The following is a 17,334-nucleotide window of genomic DNA, read 5'->3' as shown; positions in this document are numbered from 1 at the left end:
TAAATGTGAATATTTTCTGTTTTCCATAGTCTTCTATGACAGTAAACTGATAATTCTTTAGTTGTGGACAAAAGAAGAGATTTGAGGATGTCATCCTGGGCTCCGGGGAAAAAGTGATCAGTTTATTTTTTTTAACCATTTTTGTAACATCTATAGATCAAACGAACAATGATTATTTGAGGAAATGATAGACAGATTAATCCATAGCCTAATGAAAATAATTGTTGGTTGCAGTCCTCTAATGTTCGTCTAGTAGTAGGTATGATGCAAAAGCGGCGTAGGGCCTGGCCAGTTTTTATGTGTGCCCAGCGAGGGTCATCGGCCTCTTTTGCAGGAGAAACCGACAGGCCACTTACCTCCAAACAAAACGCTCTGACCCTGAGTTCTAACCAAGCCCGTATCTGTTCAATAACAGCACGTGTCCAGACAGAGAGAGAGAGAGAGAGAGAGAGAGAGAGAGAAAGAGAGAGAGAGAGAGAGAGAGAGAGAGGGCCCCAGTCAGTTTCAAGGTTCTCTATGAATCCTCCTGTATCCAAGTGACAAGCTGCCACAACTACAAACTGCCTGCTGGATGGAGCAGATGAATGCCCGCTAACCACACTCGCTGCAGGAATACTGCTGGCTTGTAGCTGCGATTTAAGATTTTGTTTGACCTGAATCCTTTTGGGTAGATTCCAAGAAGGGTGTCCAGGAAAGGAGAAGAGAGACAAGCTATTAAAACATGTAGGTAAGTTTCTCTCCTTTAAGGTGAATCATTATGACACCTGATGCAAGCTCAAAAATGAACATAATATACTTTGCACCAAGAATTAAGAGTTGACATGAACATCATACACTAGCCTAACTGGCTTATACTGGGACATTGGTTACTGGGAGATCATACACTAGCCTAATTGGTTTATACTGGCACATCATACACTAGCCTAATTGGTTTATACTGGCACATCATACACTACCCTATTTGGTTTATACTGGGACATTGATTACTGGGACATCATACACTAGCCTAATTGGTTTATACTGGGACATTATACACTAGCATATTGGTTTATACTGAGCCATTGCTTTATACTGGCATATCATACAGTACACTAACCTAATTGGTTTATACTGAGACATTGGTTTATACTGGCACATCATACACTAGCCTAATTGGTTTATACTGGGACATTGGTTACTGGGACATCATACACTAGCCTAATTGGTTTATACTGGCACATTGGTTACTGGGACATCATACACTAGCCTAATTGGTTTATACTGGGACATTGGTTTATACTGGGACATCATACACTAGCCTAATTGGTTTATACTGAGACATTGGTTTATACTGGGACATCATACACTAGCCTAATTGGTTTATACTGAGACATTGGTTTATACTGGGACATCATACACTACCCTAATTGGTTTATACTGAGACATTGGTTTATACTGGGACATCATACACTACCCTAATTGGTTTATACTGGGACATTGATATACTGGGACATCGCACTAGCCTAATTGGTTTATACTGGGACATCATACACTAGCCTAATTGGTTTATACTGGTACACTAGCCCAATTGGTTTATACTGGGACATCATACACTAGCCTAATTGGTTATACTGGGACATCATACACTAGCCTAATTGGTTATACTGGGACATTGGGGATGAGTTTTCATTTTGGGCTTTTCCTAGATGACTCGAGATGCCAACTGGGTCAGTGAAACTGCACAGCATTAAAAAGCTGGGACAGGAAAACCACAGCTATGAAGATGAAGGTATTCTACCATTGCTGCTTTGTATATTTGATTTTCTTTATCTTTATCTTTACTTCAAGACAATGTTCAAGACAATGGCCCTTGTGCTCCTTTACATTGGGTGTTTGTACGTTTGGTGATATACAAAATTAAGCGTATTACTGTAAACCTCATTAGAAATAGCTTGAAAAAGTAAATGTAAAAACATGTAACGCCTGTTTTATCCTTGTGTTGCAGAACCAACTGGCTCCTATATGTGAGTACCGTATACAGAGTGTTTGCATCTCTATTTATTTATCTAAAGGCTGCATCTCTTGGAAGTTGCGTCTTCTGCAGCATCGCTGCATCAGAAAATCAACTCAAGTCAAGTTTATTTCTATAGCCCTAATTCACAAGCATGTCTTAGAGGACTTTACATGTGTCTAGCTAAATCTAGCTAAGCATAATCAATAAACAGAATTGAATGACTTATATAAGCATATAAAAAACAAATGTAGAAGAGAAGAGAGGGAGGGGAAGAGAGAGAGCAGAGCGGGAGGAGAAAGGGACTAGAGAGTGAAGAGAGAAGGGGAGAAGAGAGGGGAGAGAAGAGAACGAGAAAGAGAGAGACAGGAGAAAGAAGAGAGTAGAACAAGAGAGGGAAGGAGAGAGAGGGAGCAAAGAGATGGAGGGAGAGAAAGAGAGAGAGAAGAGGGAACAGAACAAGAAGACACACTCTAACTCAGTGGTTCTCAAACATTTTCTTGTCAAGCACCCCTAAACTGACACAAATTAGAACATTTGATACGATTTTGTCCCAGGGTCCCCCATCTGATAAGATTTTCACGCCTAGATGTTTTATTACAGAAAGTGTATGAAACCTGTGGTGGGAGTTCAGCAGTTTAGACAAGAACACTCAGGAAACCTGAAGGTCAAAGTAATAAAAGTGTCATTGTCGCAACAAGTGAGAATCTCATGACATTACAGAGATAGGCCTTAAAGCCTGTCTGAGCTGGAAGAAGCTCTGCACGAAGTCTGGAAAGATTCCACCTCCAGAAACATATATGAAACATAAAGCTATATTTCTTGCATGTATATATGAAACATAAAGCTATATTTCTTACATAATGTATATATGAAACATAAAGCTATAATAACTTAAACATGAAGCTATATTTCTTACATAATGTATTATTTAAGCAATATCACACGAGAGGGAGTGCATTGTTGGCTAATATTGGCACTGCTGTGATTCGGTCGCAGGCACGAGGCCGCAGGCCGAGTGCCGTAGATAATCACAGCAGTGCCAATATTAGACAACAATGCACGACCTCGAGTGTGATATTGCTTTTATACAACAGTTCTATTAAACAAAGCTGATTAAAAAAATGACAAAAAGCTGAGAAAATAGATGATTTCTGTATTTATTCCTCCGCCAACAAAAATAGTCCCCCCAGCTTTCCCTTTGCAGAAAATGTAGCCTAATCAGCCTAATTAACTGCAGGCTGTCTACTTTACTACTGTCTACTCTACAGCTGTGAAGCATTTTGTTGATTAGGGCAGCTGTGAAGCGGAGTGATCTACACACAGTGAAGCGCCAGTGCATTATCATGAAATATAGGCACTCGTAGGATCCCTCTTGTCCAATCAAATTGCTCGGCCGGAACTACCTGTTGTATAAATGAAACATATAGCATTATGTATATATGAAATATAAAGCTATAATAGCTTAAACATAAAGCTATATTTCTTATTATGTATTATATGAAACATATAGCGTTATGTATGAAACATAAAGCTATATTATGTATTATACATTATGAAACATATAGCGTTATGTATATATGAAACATAAAGCTATACAGCTTTTTCAGATACATGTTGCCTCTCACTCCCTGCTCTGAGCATTGAAAACAAAGGAGAGACTCAGGGATGATGCTATGGTACAGTATGCAGCTCTGTCTACTTTAGAGAGAAAGAGAGAAACCTAACTATATTACTTAGCAAGGCAAAGAGACAAGGAACAAAATTGACAAAAGTACAGTTATAAAATGATCGCAAATGTAACTAACAAAATATATTCACGGTACAGCAGAAATAGAATATTAGCAGGTTATATTCACAGGCAGGGACATCAGTGCAGGAGCACAGTTAAGTTAAGTTAAGTTATCCTTTATTTATCCCCATGGGGAAATTCATCCTCTGCATTTGACCCATCCTCTACTAGGAACCTTCCTAGAACTAGGAGCAGTGCATTGTTTGTAAGTGTGTGTGTGTGTGTGTGTGTGTGTGTGTGTGTGTGTGTGTGTGTGTGTGTGTGTGTGTGTGTGTGTGTGTGTGTGTGCGTGCGTGCGTGCGTGCGTGCGTGCGTGCGTGCGTGCGTATGGCTATATCCCTTGACCATCTGCTCTTTGTTCTTCCCTGTAGGACGATGGCAACTTCTAAGGAGGATGAGAAGTGAGTGAAAAGTAGTATTTTAGCTGAGCCGCTGGACATTTTCTCTCACATTGACCCATATACAGTAAAACTGATTCAACTTTTTTTCTCCTGCACGCAGAGCTCAGGGGAAAAAGGAGCAACCGTTGATCAGGATTGGCTTCTTTCAGCTGGTAGGTCAATTCTGTGTGTGTGTGTGTGTGTGCGCGTGTGTGTGTGTGTGTGTGTGTGTGTGTGAGTGTGAGTGTGAGTGTGAGTGTGAGTGTGTGAGTGTGAGTGTGTGTGTGTGTGTGTGTGTGTGTGTGTGTGTGTGTGTGTGTGTGTGTGAGTGTGTGTGTGTGTGTGTGTGTGTGTGAGTGTGAGTGTGAGTGTGAGTGTGAGTGTGAGTGTGAGTGTGAGTGTGAGTGTGAGTGAGTGAGTGAGTGTGTGTGTGTGTGTGTGTGTGTGTGTGTGTGTGTGTGTGTGTGTGTGTGTGTGTGTGTGTGTGTGTGTGTGTGTGTGTGTGTGTGTGTTTCAGTTGATACAAGTGTGTTTGTGTCTGACTCGGTCTGCCTCATGTGCATCTATACCAGCCCAGTCGCCAGAATAAGATCTCGGCTTTGTACATTTGTTTTTGGAATCCACTGAAAATGTAAAATATGAACATTTCTGAACCAAAATACGTTGCTTTTCATGTTTTTAGATACGTGAATATACATGTTATACATGTCATACAGACTATAACGTCTCATGTTGAAGTATGTCGCTGGCGCCTACGGGTGAAGGGGTACTGTAGGAATGGTGGACCTGTAGCAAGTTGTTTTACTTGTCTAAACATAACCAACATTGTTTTATTTGCGCTTAATGTTGGAAAAGTTGTCAAAGTAACTGCCGTTTAGTTTAAAATTTACATTGAGATTGTCCAACATATTTTGGTTCCGAAATTTTCAGATTTTACCTTTCTGTGGATTCCAGCAACATACAATGCTGACATTTTATTCTGGTGATTGGGTTGATAAATGATAAATGGACTGGATTTATAAAGTGCTTTTGCAAGTCTGAAGAGTGCTTTACAGTATGTCTACCATCAGCCATTCACGCTCACATTCACACAGCGATCTATACATGTTCTGTGTGTGTTCAGTTCCGTTTTGCCAGATGCCGGGAGAAGCTGATGATGGTAGTGGGCGGTGTGTGTGCAGTGCTGCACGGCTCGGCCCAGCCCCTCATGCTGCTGGTGTTCGGCCTGCTCACCGACACCTTCATCGAGTACGACATCGAGCTAAATGAGCTGGCAGACGACAGGAAGGAGTGCATCAACAACACCATCCGCTGGAAGCAGAACTACACTGCGGCACTGAACTGGTCGTGGGGCGTCAACGATTCGGCGTGGGAGATGCTCACACCACTCCGGGGGAGGCCGTGTGGGTAAGTAGGTTGTGAGTTATGTATGAGGTCGGCCTTTTGGGGCGTGGAATAATGTGAAATATAAAAGGTTTATATCTGTGTTTAAAGGGCCACTCTGCTGATTTTCAACCAGCTTTGTACCATTACAAAATCAGTAGTATATATTTATATTTTATATATGTATATATGTTATATTTAACTTCCCTCCAGCTTGCCTGGAACGAACCCCCCCGTTCATTCACAGAACTTCCTGGTGCAAATGATGTCATAATGACATCATTTGGAGCCGTTTTGCCATGGTGGCACTATTACTGTCACTATACTATGACTATAATTATTGCTCTCTCTACCTTCATTCGCAGAACTTCCTGGACCAAATGACATCTTTATGACATCATTTGGGCCAGGAAGTTCTGTGAATGAACGGGGAGCTCTCGGTCCAGGCAAGATGGAGGGAAGTTAAATATTGTTAATTTGCATAATGTGTACTACTGATAATGATACAAACCTGGTTGAAAATCGGCAATGTGGCCCTTTAATAGCAAATTGAAGCAGTATATGTATGCATTATCTGTAATCATTTCAGGCTTCTGGACATCGAATATGAGATGACCAACTTTGCCTACTACTATGTCGGCATTGGAGTAGCTGTGTTCTTGCTGGGATACCTTCAGGTCAGTCCTAAACTGTAGCTGCCCCAAAGCCTGACATCTAATGGTGAAATGCAGGGTACTGAACTGGCCATCTGCTATTGGCTGATCTTTGCTGCCAGCCAGGTAATGTCACCACCTGTTGTCCTCCATAGAGGGTGACATCACCTGTTGTCCTCAATAGAGGGTGACATCACCTGTTGTCCTCAATAGAGGGTGACATCACCTGGCACTGAAGACCAGCCAGGTAATGTCATCACCTGTTGTCCTCCATAGAGGGTGACATCACCTGTTGTCCTCAATAGAGGGTGACATCACCTGTTGTCCTCAATAGAGGGTGACATCACCTGGCACTGAAGACCAGCCAGGTAATGTCATCACCTGTTGTCCTCCATAGAGGGGTGACATCATCGCCTGTTGTCCTCCATAGAGGGTGACATCACCTGTTGTCCTCCATAGAGGGGTGACATCATTGCCTGTTGTCCTCCATAGAGGGTGACATCACCTGTTGTCCTCAATAGAGGGTGACATCACCTGTTGTCCTCCATAGAGGGGTGACATCACCTGTTGTCCTCCATAGAGGGTGACATCACCTGTTGTCCTCAATAGAGGGTGACATCACCTGTTGTCCTCCATAGAGGGGTGACATCACCTGTTGTCCTCCATAGAGGGTGACATCACCTGTTGTCCTCCATAGAGGGTGACATCACCTGGCACTAAAGACCAGCCAATAGCAGATGGGCTGTTCACTAGCCTACTTTTCACTTCTACATCTGGCAATTGTAAATCGAAGTGGGGTTTCTCTCTTAGATCTCCTTGTGGGTGACGTCGGCCGCCAGACAGATCCAGATCGTCAGGAAGCTGTACTTCAGCAAGGTGATGACGATGGAGATCGGATGGTTTGATTGCAACTCTGTAGGGGAGCTCAACACTCGCATGTCAGAGTGAGTGGGGAAAATTTGCTGATTGATTTGCTTGATTTGCTTTCACATTTATTTGTAGAAGACCAAATGAAGCACTATCTGAGGTGCATAGCTATTATGATGCGTAATGGTTACTATCCCTGTAATGTTGTTCCTTCTCTATCGCAGTGATATCAACAAGATCAATGATGCCATTGCGGACCAAGTTAGCATTTTTATCCAGCGCTTCACCACCTTTGTGTGTGGCTTTTCCATGGGCTTTGTGAAAGGATGGAAACTCACCCTCATCATCGTCGCCGCAAGTCCGCTGATCGGTGTCGGAACTGGTTTCATGGCTCTGGTGAGACCACTTCTGTTCTGTTCTGTTCTGTTCTGTTCTGTTCTGTTCTGTTCTGTTCTGTTCTCTTCTCTTCTCTGTTAAGCTGCTAACTTCTCATCTCTCTGTATTTCCTCTGGCTCTAGTTTGTGGCTAAGTTGACGGGGATGGAGCTGCAGGCCTACGCTAAAGCAGGAGCCGTGGCTGACGAGGTCCTCTCCTCCATCAGGACAGTAGCTGCTTTTGGCGGAGAGAAGAAAGAAGTGGAACGGTAAAACCTGACTCATAAGAGTAGAACAGAACCTGTACTTACAGGATGAGGTTAGATGCGCTTCCACCTAAACAGCCCAGCAGGCTGGTCTCAGAGGAGGACAATCTTTCAGGGGAGACTTCAGACATATTGTCCAAACTATGACACTGGAGCACACAGATCAAGTGTAAAATAGAGACTTTTATCAACGGACTAATATTTTGATGCCAAGTACATCTTCATCGGAGTCATACTGAACAATGACCTTTCTTCTCTAATAACCTCCCAAAAGTCATTGTTCTGTATGACTCTAATGACTATTGGCATCGAAACGTGAAACCTTCAATAAAAGTCTCTATTATACACTTGATCCGCGTGCTCTAGTGCCATAGTTTGGACAATAATGTCTCTACTGAGAGAGCCTGTATTATCTTTCCCCCTGTGTAAGCAGATTTGAAGTGAATGAGCTTGTCTCCTTCACTGCAGGTACGACAGGAACCTGATCTCAGCACAGCGCTGGGGCATCAGGAAGGGTCTGATCATGGGCTTCTTCACTGGATACATCTGGTTCATCATCTTCCTCTGCTACGCTCTGGCCTTCTGGTATGGCTCCACTCTGGTGATAGACACTGAGGAATACACACCAGGAACTCTGCTGCAGGTACAACTTACTTCATGAAATAATCAATGTCAGCTCCCAGACAATTGGAGCCTACCAATTATCATCTGGGAATTTCTTGTAAAAAAATAGTATTTTGAACGGCGGTGAGAACGGCCGCTAACACACCTACTCCCCTTTGTCATGTTACCGGAAATGACACTCTCCCCTCTGTAGTGAAGCAAACTGGAGATACAGCAAATCATTTTGTAATACGGAGAGACACGGAGAGTTTTTTAAAACATAATGGATGTCCCGAGCAACGTTACATTATTTAATTGCGTTTTATCCGTTTACAAGCACACAGCTTCTGCATGTCACTGGCCCTTTTCTGCATGAAGGGCCGCCCTATAAGACTCTAGATTGGTTCTGCAATGCATTTCTTTTCACTCTCAATTGTTTCCACTCAGTTTTAACAACGAAAGCTGGGAGAAAGTTGAGAAGTGAGTCTACTGCAAGTAGAACTTACTTCATGAAATGATATGCAGTGAGAGAGAGAGAGAAAAAAACTTTTTCATCCAGGGTCAGGGATGTTCTTTCTTCTTTGGCTGTGCTCTCCTTCACATTCATATAGTTACAGACAGAGTCTCACCTGGGAGCGGCCCATTGCAACCTAGCTCAGTGTTCTACTGTTGACAGCTGAGCAGCCGAGCAGGAGCAGTTGAGCATGGAGTACCTTGACAGGAGTTGGGGATTTTCCTAACCAGCCTGGGGATTTGAACCCCAAATCTTTCCATCCTATAGGCTCCCCTTTCTTCTTGATTTTTCCCAGGGTGCAGCCAAGGGCATCACGAGCCAAATTCAGGTCAGGCTGTCAGGCAGTCAGTCAGTCAAGAATGCTTAGTGAGGTGTTCGTCAGACAGCCTCTAGATGGAGCGCCGTCGGTCTACAGGCTCTGGGCTTGTTCTCTCCCTTGTTCTATTTGGAGGTGTTTTTATAAGCCCCTTGGTGTTTCTTTGTCTCATATGTGCATTTTGTTTTTCTTCTCTAATTTTATCAATTTATATATCATGTAAATGTGCAAAAAAAAAGAAAAAGAAAAAAAGGCCTGCCTTGCAAAAGCCTCAGAGAAAAGCTATTATATGGAATCCCTCCATGATCTACATTTGTAGGACAGTTAGGTTCAGGCGTATTCAGGTCAACAGCTTGTAGCATAAATCCACTCCATCTACTCTATGACCTGAATTCTGTGGTACAAGTTTCATATGTTCTTAACCTGAGACATCACTAGTCCATTTTAATGTGCAGTGTTGCTGTTAAAGCTTTGAAACTAAAAATGTTTTCAGACAGCTCACATGACGGTTCTCACTGTGTTTTGCCATTCCAGGTGTTCTTTGGTGTTTTGATAGCAGCTGTGAATTTGGGACAGGCTTCCCCGTGTCTGGAAGCGTTTGCTTCAGGCCGCGGTGCTGCTACCATCATCTTTGAGACTATTGACAGGGTGAGAATTCTTCATTTTAGACTTTTGCAAGGTTTCGACCCATACAAGGCACTGCAAAGCAAAACACTTGTATTTTCTCAGACAAGCAGTGCCTAGACTTAGTAGTCTATTAGCCTGGTAACCACCCCCAATGACAACTGGGATTCATATGGGGCTGGATACCAGGCTAGTTGTCTATGGCATTCAAGACACATATCCATTGCTCTGTAATATGTCATTGTCAGGAGCCAGAGATTGACTGTTTCTCAGAGGCTGGATATAAACTGGACAAGGTCAAAGGAGATATAGAGTTTCACAATGTGACCTTCTACTACCCTGCCAGACCTGATGTCAAGGTACTAGAACAGAACTGTACATTTCGATTTGCAATTCGTAGAAATATTGTGCGCTTCACATGCTCATTTGTAACTTTGCACGCTGATTTGTAGTGACGCGTTCTTCGCACACACTTTGTACTTTTCTCACTTAACTGTTGAGCAATTGTTGAGCAATTGTGCCACGCCACGCGGGGCAGAACCCCTCCGCCTAGCTTAGTATAGTAGTGAAATATCAAATTGCCAGTAGGCATCAATACTCTTGTATTTCTGAGAAATAAACAAATAAATAAATAAATAAATAAATAAATAAATAAATAAATAAATAAATAAATAAATAAATAAATAAATAAATAAATAAATAAACAAATACATAATAATAATAACTAGAAGATCTACATTTCCTACCGAAAATGTAATTGTGCTTGCTGTCCTCGCCATGCACCGCCTGCCTTGCAAGGTCCCTGCCCATGCAGCTAGGGGGACTAAGTAGTTATGGGTGGGCCTATGTGAGTAGATGCGGAACGTCCCAAGGAATCCAGGGTAAAAAGACGTTTGATTGAGGACCCTACGGTTCAAAAGTTATGGACCAAACGTGAAGAGGGCTGTTATAGCTTCACCACCAGGTCAATAGGAGGATTTTTTTTTTAGATCAGTGCAATGAGTAAACGTGACGTCACAAGGAAACCTGTGAAAAAACCTGTGAAAAAAATAATTTTGATAGTAGAAGCTACAGCGCCCCCTATAGGCGAAATGACACAATATTTTTCATATCAGCTCAGACTACATCCGTCCAAAAATGTACCAAGTTTAGTTAGCATCGGACATTGTGTTCCGGAGTTATGGTGATTTTTGTGAAATAGGCCCCACCCACAGAACTTTGGAAGTGGATTATATCGCAACGGTGCAATCTTTTCGAAAACCGCGAAACAGTGGACAGCAGGACAGTCCCCACATGATGTGTGCTTTGGTGTGGAGAAGATTGGACAACATTTCAAGGAGGAATCGCAAAAAAATGTTTTGGACAAAATTCAAAATGGCGGAAAATCTAGTAAGACGGAAATGGGCGTGGCCTAGATGCGTAGATGTGAAAGGTCCCAAGGAATCCAGCGAAAAAAGAATTTTGATCGAGGACCCTACCGTTCAAAAGTTATGGACCAAAATGTAAAGAGGGCTGTTATAGCACCACTATCTGGCCAATTGGTGTAAGTTTTTCGTGGATAGTAAAAGGCCCCTCTGTGAACCTCCCTACCAAGTTTCGTAGTTGTACCTCATATGGTTTCTGAGATACAGCTAATTTAATGCACGATTTTTTGGAACCCCATTCAAGTCAGTGGGGAAAAAACTTGCGCTTAATGGCGAAAAGCGGCCAAACCGCTTGACCAAACCCTTAGAAAAGTCATAGCAACCCTTTCCTCAATGAGCCGCACGTTTTGCGTTCTGGCATGTCTATGTGGTGTGAAAACTGGGGGAGTTATTACGTCCTAAAAAAAAGGCAGATAGAAAGAATAAAAATAAGTATGTCAGACTTTAAGATTGTGCCTTGCTTTTCAGCAAGCACAATAATAATAATAATACAAAAATAAATACAATTACTAATTGATTACTGATTTATTCTTGAAAACAGAAATGCTGCTGTCATTCCTGTCAGTTCCATTTCTGCCATGGCATCATGTCATTTGTGTTCAGATCCTGGACCAGCTGAGTGTTGCGGTGAAGTCTGGGGAAACCACAGCCTTTGTCGGGCCCAGCGGAGCCGGGAAGAGCACCGCCGTTCAGCTGATCCAGCGCTTCTATGACCCTAAGGAGGGCATGGTGGGCTTCACACGCACTCTACTTAAATCCAGCACCCCAAAATGGAGACGATGGCAACCTCTCTAAGCACAGCATGTGTATGCTGGATTTATTCTATCAGTGTGAAATCCTGTTCTTCTTAAAGGGCCACTTTGATGATTTTCAACCAGCTTCTTATCATTACAACATCTGTAGTATCAAATGAACAATGCTTAACTTCCCTCCATCTTACCTGGACCGAGAGCTCATTCACAGAACTTTCTGGTCCAAATGATGTCATTTGGAGCAGTTTTGCCATGGTGTCACTACTACTGTCACTATCACTAACGCTATCACTATCATTATTGCTCTCTCTACCCTCATTCGTAGACATTCCTGGACAAAATGACATCATTATGTCATCATTGGTCCAGGAAGTTCTGTGATTGAACGGTGAGCTGGTTGAAAATCAGCACATGTCATCTGCTGAGACAGCTGCCATCTCCTTCCGTTTAAGCTTTATTCTAGCCCTGACCAAAATAACACCCCCTTCCCCCAGAGGGTGATAGAATTGCATGATAATCTGTTATTCAGCCAATGGCTCTTAATAGCATCATTTCTCACCTTTACTGAATTTAGAGTCTTTACACCCCTTACTTCCTTCCTTCATACCACTCATAGCAAAGCAAATGGCCTCTTATAGCGGCCCATTTTGGCGGTTATGCACAGGACGAACACCCCCATCATCTAACACCGGCATTGTTGCAGAAACCACATTAAAGCGGCCAAGTGCTTTAATGGCGTCATCCATCAGTTTTAGCGAAGCCGCCGCCTCTCTGTGACCTCCATCTCAGGTGACCCTGGACGGCCATGACATCAGAGGGCTAAACATCCAATGGCTGCGCTCGCTGATTGGCATCGTGGAGCAGGAGCCGGTGCTCTTCGCCACCACCATCGCCGAGAACATCCGCTACGGCCGGCCCGGCGTCTCCACCGAGGACATCGTCAGGGCCGCCAAGGAGGCCAACGCCTACAACTTCATCATGGACCTGCCACAGGTGACGTGTCTGACAGTACACATACACTTTCACAACATACTGTATACAATCTCATGCTGATGTGCAAGCAATAAAGTATGATTCAGAGATTTTTTTTCATGTGCCGATGATGATTCTCTTAGTCAAGTCAAGCTTATTTGTATAGGCCTAATTCACAAGCATGTCTCAGATGATTTTACAGAGAATGTGTCTAGCTATGTCTAAGCACACTCAATAAACAGAATTGAACAACTTATATGAAGCATATAAAAACAAGCATAGAAGAGAAGAGAGGGTGGGGAGGAGAGTGCAGAGGGAGAAGAGAGTGGAGAGAGAAGATGGAGTGAAGAGAGTGGAGAGAGAGAGAGTGGTGAAGTGGAGAGTGGAGAGTGAGATGAGAGATAGAGGAGAGAGAGGGGAGAGAAAAGAGGTGGAGAGAAGAGAGACATTGAGATTAACTTTAATAGCCACAGTAAGTAATCAGATTACAAACAAGGAATTTGACTGAGACAGGGGAAAGAGAAGAGAGACTACGGGACATAGACACTCTAACTACTCTAAGCTCTACTCTAAACTTAACCTGAACTACCTGAGCAACCAAATAATCTAGCTAATCTACAGCCTATACACTATCCTAACCTAACTTAGCCTTCCCATAGTTTGAATTAGAGTAGCAGCCCATCAGATCAGTAACTTTCTCTGTACTTTGACAGAAATTCGAGACGTTGGTGGGAGAGGGCGGGGGTCAGATGAGCGGTGGTCAGAAGCAGCGTATCGCCATCGCACGGGCCCTGGTCAGGAACCCTCGCATCCTGCTGCTGGACATGGCCACCTCGGCCCTGGACAACGAGAGTGAGGCCGTGGTCCAGGAAGCCCTGGATAAAGTAAGTCTGACCGGCCTTTGTGCTGAATTAGCATTTGTCATTTGTCCACATGTCTCTTATGTGGTTTGCATAATAACGACGAAGAACATGATAAGGTATGGCATGATCATTGCCACTTTTGAAACAATACATTGTTTCTCCTAACTCTAACATTTTCATCTTTTCATTTTTCAATTTCATGTTTTAACTTCAGTGCTCCTGCGGGCTGAGAACATTCTGCCACCCTTGGGTTTATGAAGTATTCTCAAAACTAATTAGATTTGTAGATCGGGGGAAAGCACACACTCAAAATGACAACTGTTTTGCAATTAGAGCATCATTTTATTTTCATTTCAGCGCCATCACAGCACCCAATATCTTGTGTGCTGTATTGGCTCTAAAATGGGGGGGGGAATAAAAGTTATATTTTTGAGCATGTGCACCACAGAAATAATCAAAACTAACAGTGTTTTCTTGGCTGAGGAATCAGTTCACTGATTAGTCAAAATGGTCAAAACCAGTTACATAAACTCAAAAATGCATGGTTGTACTAGCTAACAAGCATGTTTTTCTTAGTTCCTGAAAAGTTCACCCCACAACAGCGAAATGCAGATATGATGACCTAACACACATTTGCTCACAGGTACGCATGGGCCGCACCACCATCTCCATTGCCCACCGGCTGTCCACCATAAAGAACGCTGATGTGATCGTGGGCTTTGAGCACGGCCGGGCCGTCGAGTGCGGCAAACATGATGAACTGCTGGACAGGAAGGGCGTCTACTTTACCCTCGTCACCCTGCAGAGCCAAGGAGACAAGGCGCTCAACGAGAAGGCTCGGCAAAGTCCGTTTTGCATTTGTGTACTCTTATAGAGAGGCAAAGTGACCGCCTACTTCCTGATTCAGCACTGTACCAGAGATTTTCATCCAATCAAAAAAAAAAATGTTGGTTTGAGTGAAATGTTATGTGGTCTCTCCTGTTTGTAAATATATCTGAACCGTTTGGTTTGAACAAGTAAAACTATTTTTATAAGCATTTTACGAAATGTCTATGGGAAAATAAATGGCGGATGAAAATCTCTGGTACAGTGCTGAAGCACTGAGCTATATAAATGGTGCTGAAGCAGGAAGTAGGCGGTCACTTTGCCTCTCTATAAAACAACATTTGGTTTCCCTTAGCTCTGGTCTAGGGCACTCTAGGGAGATTCCTCTCCCGAGTGCCCTGTCATTGACCATATACTGTAATTCACCATTGAGCTTTTTCCCCTCTGTCTACACTTCCATCTCTAGACATTACTTAGCCTACTTTAGCTGGGTACTGAATAAGTGATATAAAGATGACAGCTATGTACTCATCTTTCCTCTCTTGCATCTCTTGTATTAGTGGCTGACAATGAAGAAGAGTCAGAGAAGCTAAATGTGTCCAGGGCAGGCAGCTACCGGGCCAGCCTGAGGTATCAAACAAACCTCCTACTGCACTTTCCCACTTGTTTCCTTACGTAGACCTAATCCTATAATAAGAATGCTAAGTGTCTGTCTGTACGAGTGAGTGAGCAGAACTGTCTTGGGTCACAGCTATGCCATTTTACGTGTGATCACGCTGAAGCTTTCAGAAGTGTAAAGAGCTCCCTAACGGAGCCAGATTTTTGAATGAGGTAATTCAACCAGAGAGACACATTTCTAGAATGACAATGATTTATTAGATGATTAGATACATGAGCCTGAAGGCACAGAGATATAGTTTTGGCGATTAGACTCCATCATGACGTCAGCTTGATTATGACGTCATGATCAGCAGGGGTAGATGGATGCAGCCAGAGTAGATTGAATATCCCCCCTGTGGAGTCTAGACCTGGTGGTGGTGAAGTAACTTGTTCTTGCTGGAGAAGGCTTCTGAATCTGAAGACCTCAGAGAGGACTGGAGGAGAATGGGGTGGAGGCGGGATGCAGGAACGCACTGAAACGCAATGAGATGACAGAGAGAAACAGGGTTTTTTTAGCTATGACAGTATAGACCATGATAGGCTGAATGGGAAGATGTGTCATGCTCTGATTGGCTAAATCTAAATGATACCGCCCACAAACCGTGATGCTAGGTAGAAGCGGGAAAGGGGTGATTGGTGACTGAGTTTTATGAATGAGTGGGCGTGACATTAAAAGGTTTTCTCCTGACAGGGAAAGATGTGAATGAGGACAGGAGGGATGAATGAGAGCCAGTGACAACTAAAGGGTTTCTCCTAGAACAGGAAAATGCAGGTTGATTAAGAAGTGGGTATGAGAGCTAGAGTTATATCCTGAGAGTGAATGAATGAAAAGTGAGTGAATGAATGACATTAAGGTCTCTCTTATAGAATTTTCGCTCTAGCTACATTTAGGGCTGACTAAATGGGCAAAAATGGCAAATTAGTAGCCAAAATGGCTCAAAACAGATTCAGCACCATGGAGAGCTCCAGAGTGGAGGAGCCTACAGGTGCTCCAGAGTGGAGCAGCACACAGGTGAGCCCACAGGAGTTGTAATCAGCCACTGAAGTGGACTATGAAAACCCTCTGGGAGAGAGAGGAGAGGCTGCATGTTGAGCGAGGCCTGAGTAAATGGCCAGTCGCACATGGACAGGTATTTCATTAGTTATATGTAATATCCCTTGACATGGGCGTCAGTCTGCATCTACTCTAAATGGTGTTATTACGGTGGCTGAAAATTGAGTTGTGTCATTATAGAAATTGGTACCTTCCTTGATGAACGTAATTACGTACTTTACTTTTGCAACTTGGGCCACTCTCATCCAGAGCCACTTGAAAAATACAACAGTGGAGGAAGCATGAGTTCCTCTAAAGCCAATAGATACAGTTGGTCTGTGTGGGAACGCCCACAGACGTGGGGGAAAATGGCAGAAAGGAGGTGTGACAGTCAGGTGGTTCCCCACACGCTGACCACACACACCCTCCCCCCAGCTATAACACACACCCCCTCCCCCCAGCTATAACACACACACCCTCCCCCCAGCTATAACACACACCCCCTCCCCGCAGCTATAACACACACCTTCCCCCCAGCTATAACACACACCCCTCCCCCCAGCTATAACACACACCCCCTCCCCCCAGCTATAACACACACCCCTCCCCCCAGCTATAACACACACACCCTCCCTGCAGCTATAACACACACCCCTCCCCCCAGCTATAACACACCCTCCCCCCAGCTATAACACACACCCCCTCCCCGCAGCTATAACACACACCCCCTCCCCCCAGTTATAACACACACCCCCCCAGCTATAACACACACCCCCTCCCCCCAGCTATAACACACACCCTCCCCCCAGCTATAACAAACACCCCCTCCCCCCAGCTATAACAAACACCCCCTCCCCCCAGCTACAATATAACGCGTCTATGATGAGACATCAACTGAATGTATGGCACACCAATCAAACATTCTACAACAAACACGGACAAACACATATGTTTGTTCGGTGTGCCATGGCTGTCTGTCTTTGGAGATGTTTGGTGTGCCATGGCTGTCTGTCTTTGTTTAGAGATGTTTGGTGTGCCATGGC

The 17,334-nt window shown here is 43.6% G+C and overlaps 1 protein-coding gene across 1 annotated transcript in view; it reads left to right on the top strand.

The window, feature by feature from the left end:
* Positions 1 to 1,695: 1,695 nt before the first annotated feature.
* The window catches only part of LOC310773991 (bile salt export pump-like), a gene marked incomplete at both ends in the record, with an annotated part of 33,741 nt that continues 18,102 nt past the window's right edge, over positions 1,696 to 17,334 (top strand). The window contains 17 exons of the mRNA XM_083634037.1: positions 1,696 to 1,768; positions 1,985 to 2,003; positions 4,154 to 4,183; positions 4,284 to 4,335; positions 5,286 to 5,569; positions 6,135 to 6,222; positions 7,009 to 7,142; positions 7,290 to 7,461; positions 7,584 to 7,708; positions 8,174 to 8,348; positions 9,673 to 9,786; positions 10,011 to 10,121; positions 11,790 to 11,915; positions 12,728 to 12,931; positions 13,624 to 13,794; positions 14,417 to 14,618; positions 15,159 to 15,228. Coding sequence (XP_083490163.1) covers positions 1,696 to 1,768; positions 1,985 to 2,003; positions 4,154 to 4,183; positions 4,284 to 4,335; positions 5,286 to 5,569; positions 6,135 to 6,222; positions 7,009 to 7,142; positions 7,290 to 7,461; positions 7,584 to 7,708; positions 8,174 to 8,348; positions 9,673 to 9,786; positions 10,011 to 10,121; positions 11,790 to 11,915; positions 12,728 to 12,931; positions 13,624 to 13,794; positions 14,417 to 14,618; positions 15,159 to 15,228 — 2,150 coding nt within the window. The remainder of the gene's footprint in view (positions 1,769 to 1,984; positions 2,004 to 4,153; positions 4,184 to 4,283; positions 4,336 to 5,285; positions 5,570 to 6,134; positions 6,223 to 7,008; positions 7,143 to 7,289; positions 7,462 to 7,583; positions 7,709 to 8,173; positions 8,349 to 9,672; positions 9,787 to 10,010; positions 10,122 to 11,789; positions 11,916 to 12,727; positions 12,932 to 13,623; positions 13,795 to 14,416; positions 14,619 to 15,158; positions 15,229 to 17,334) is intronic.

This window comes from Poromitra crassiceps (assembly GCF_964638095.1).
Source record: "Poromitra crassiceps genome assembly, chromosome: 3".
NCBI classification, from domain to species: Eukaryota; Metazoa; Chordata; class Actinopteri; order Beryciformes; family Melamphaidae; genus Poromitra; species Poromitra crassiceps.
The sequence above is the reverse complement of the archived record's forward strand: the minus strand, read 5'-3'. Positions and strand labels throughout refer to the sequence as shown.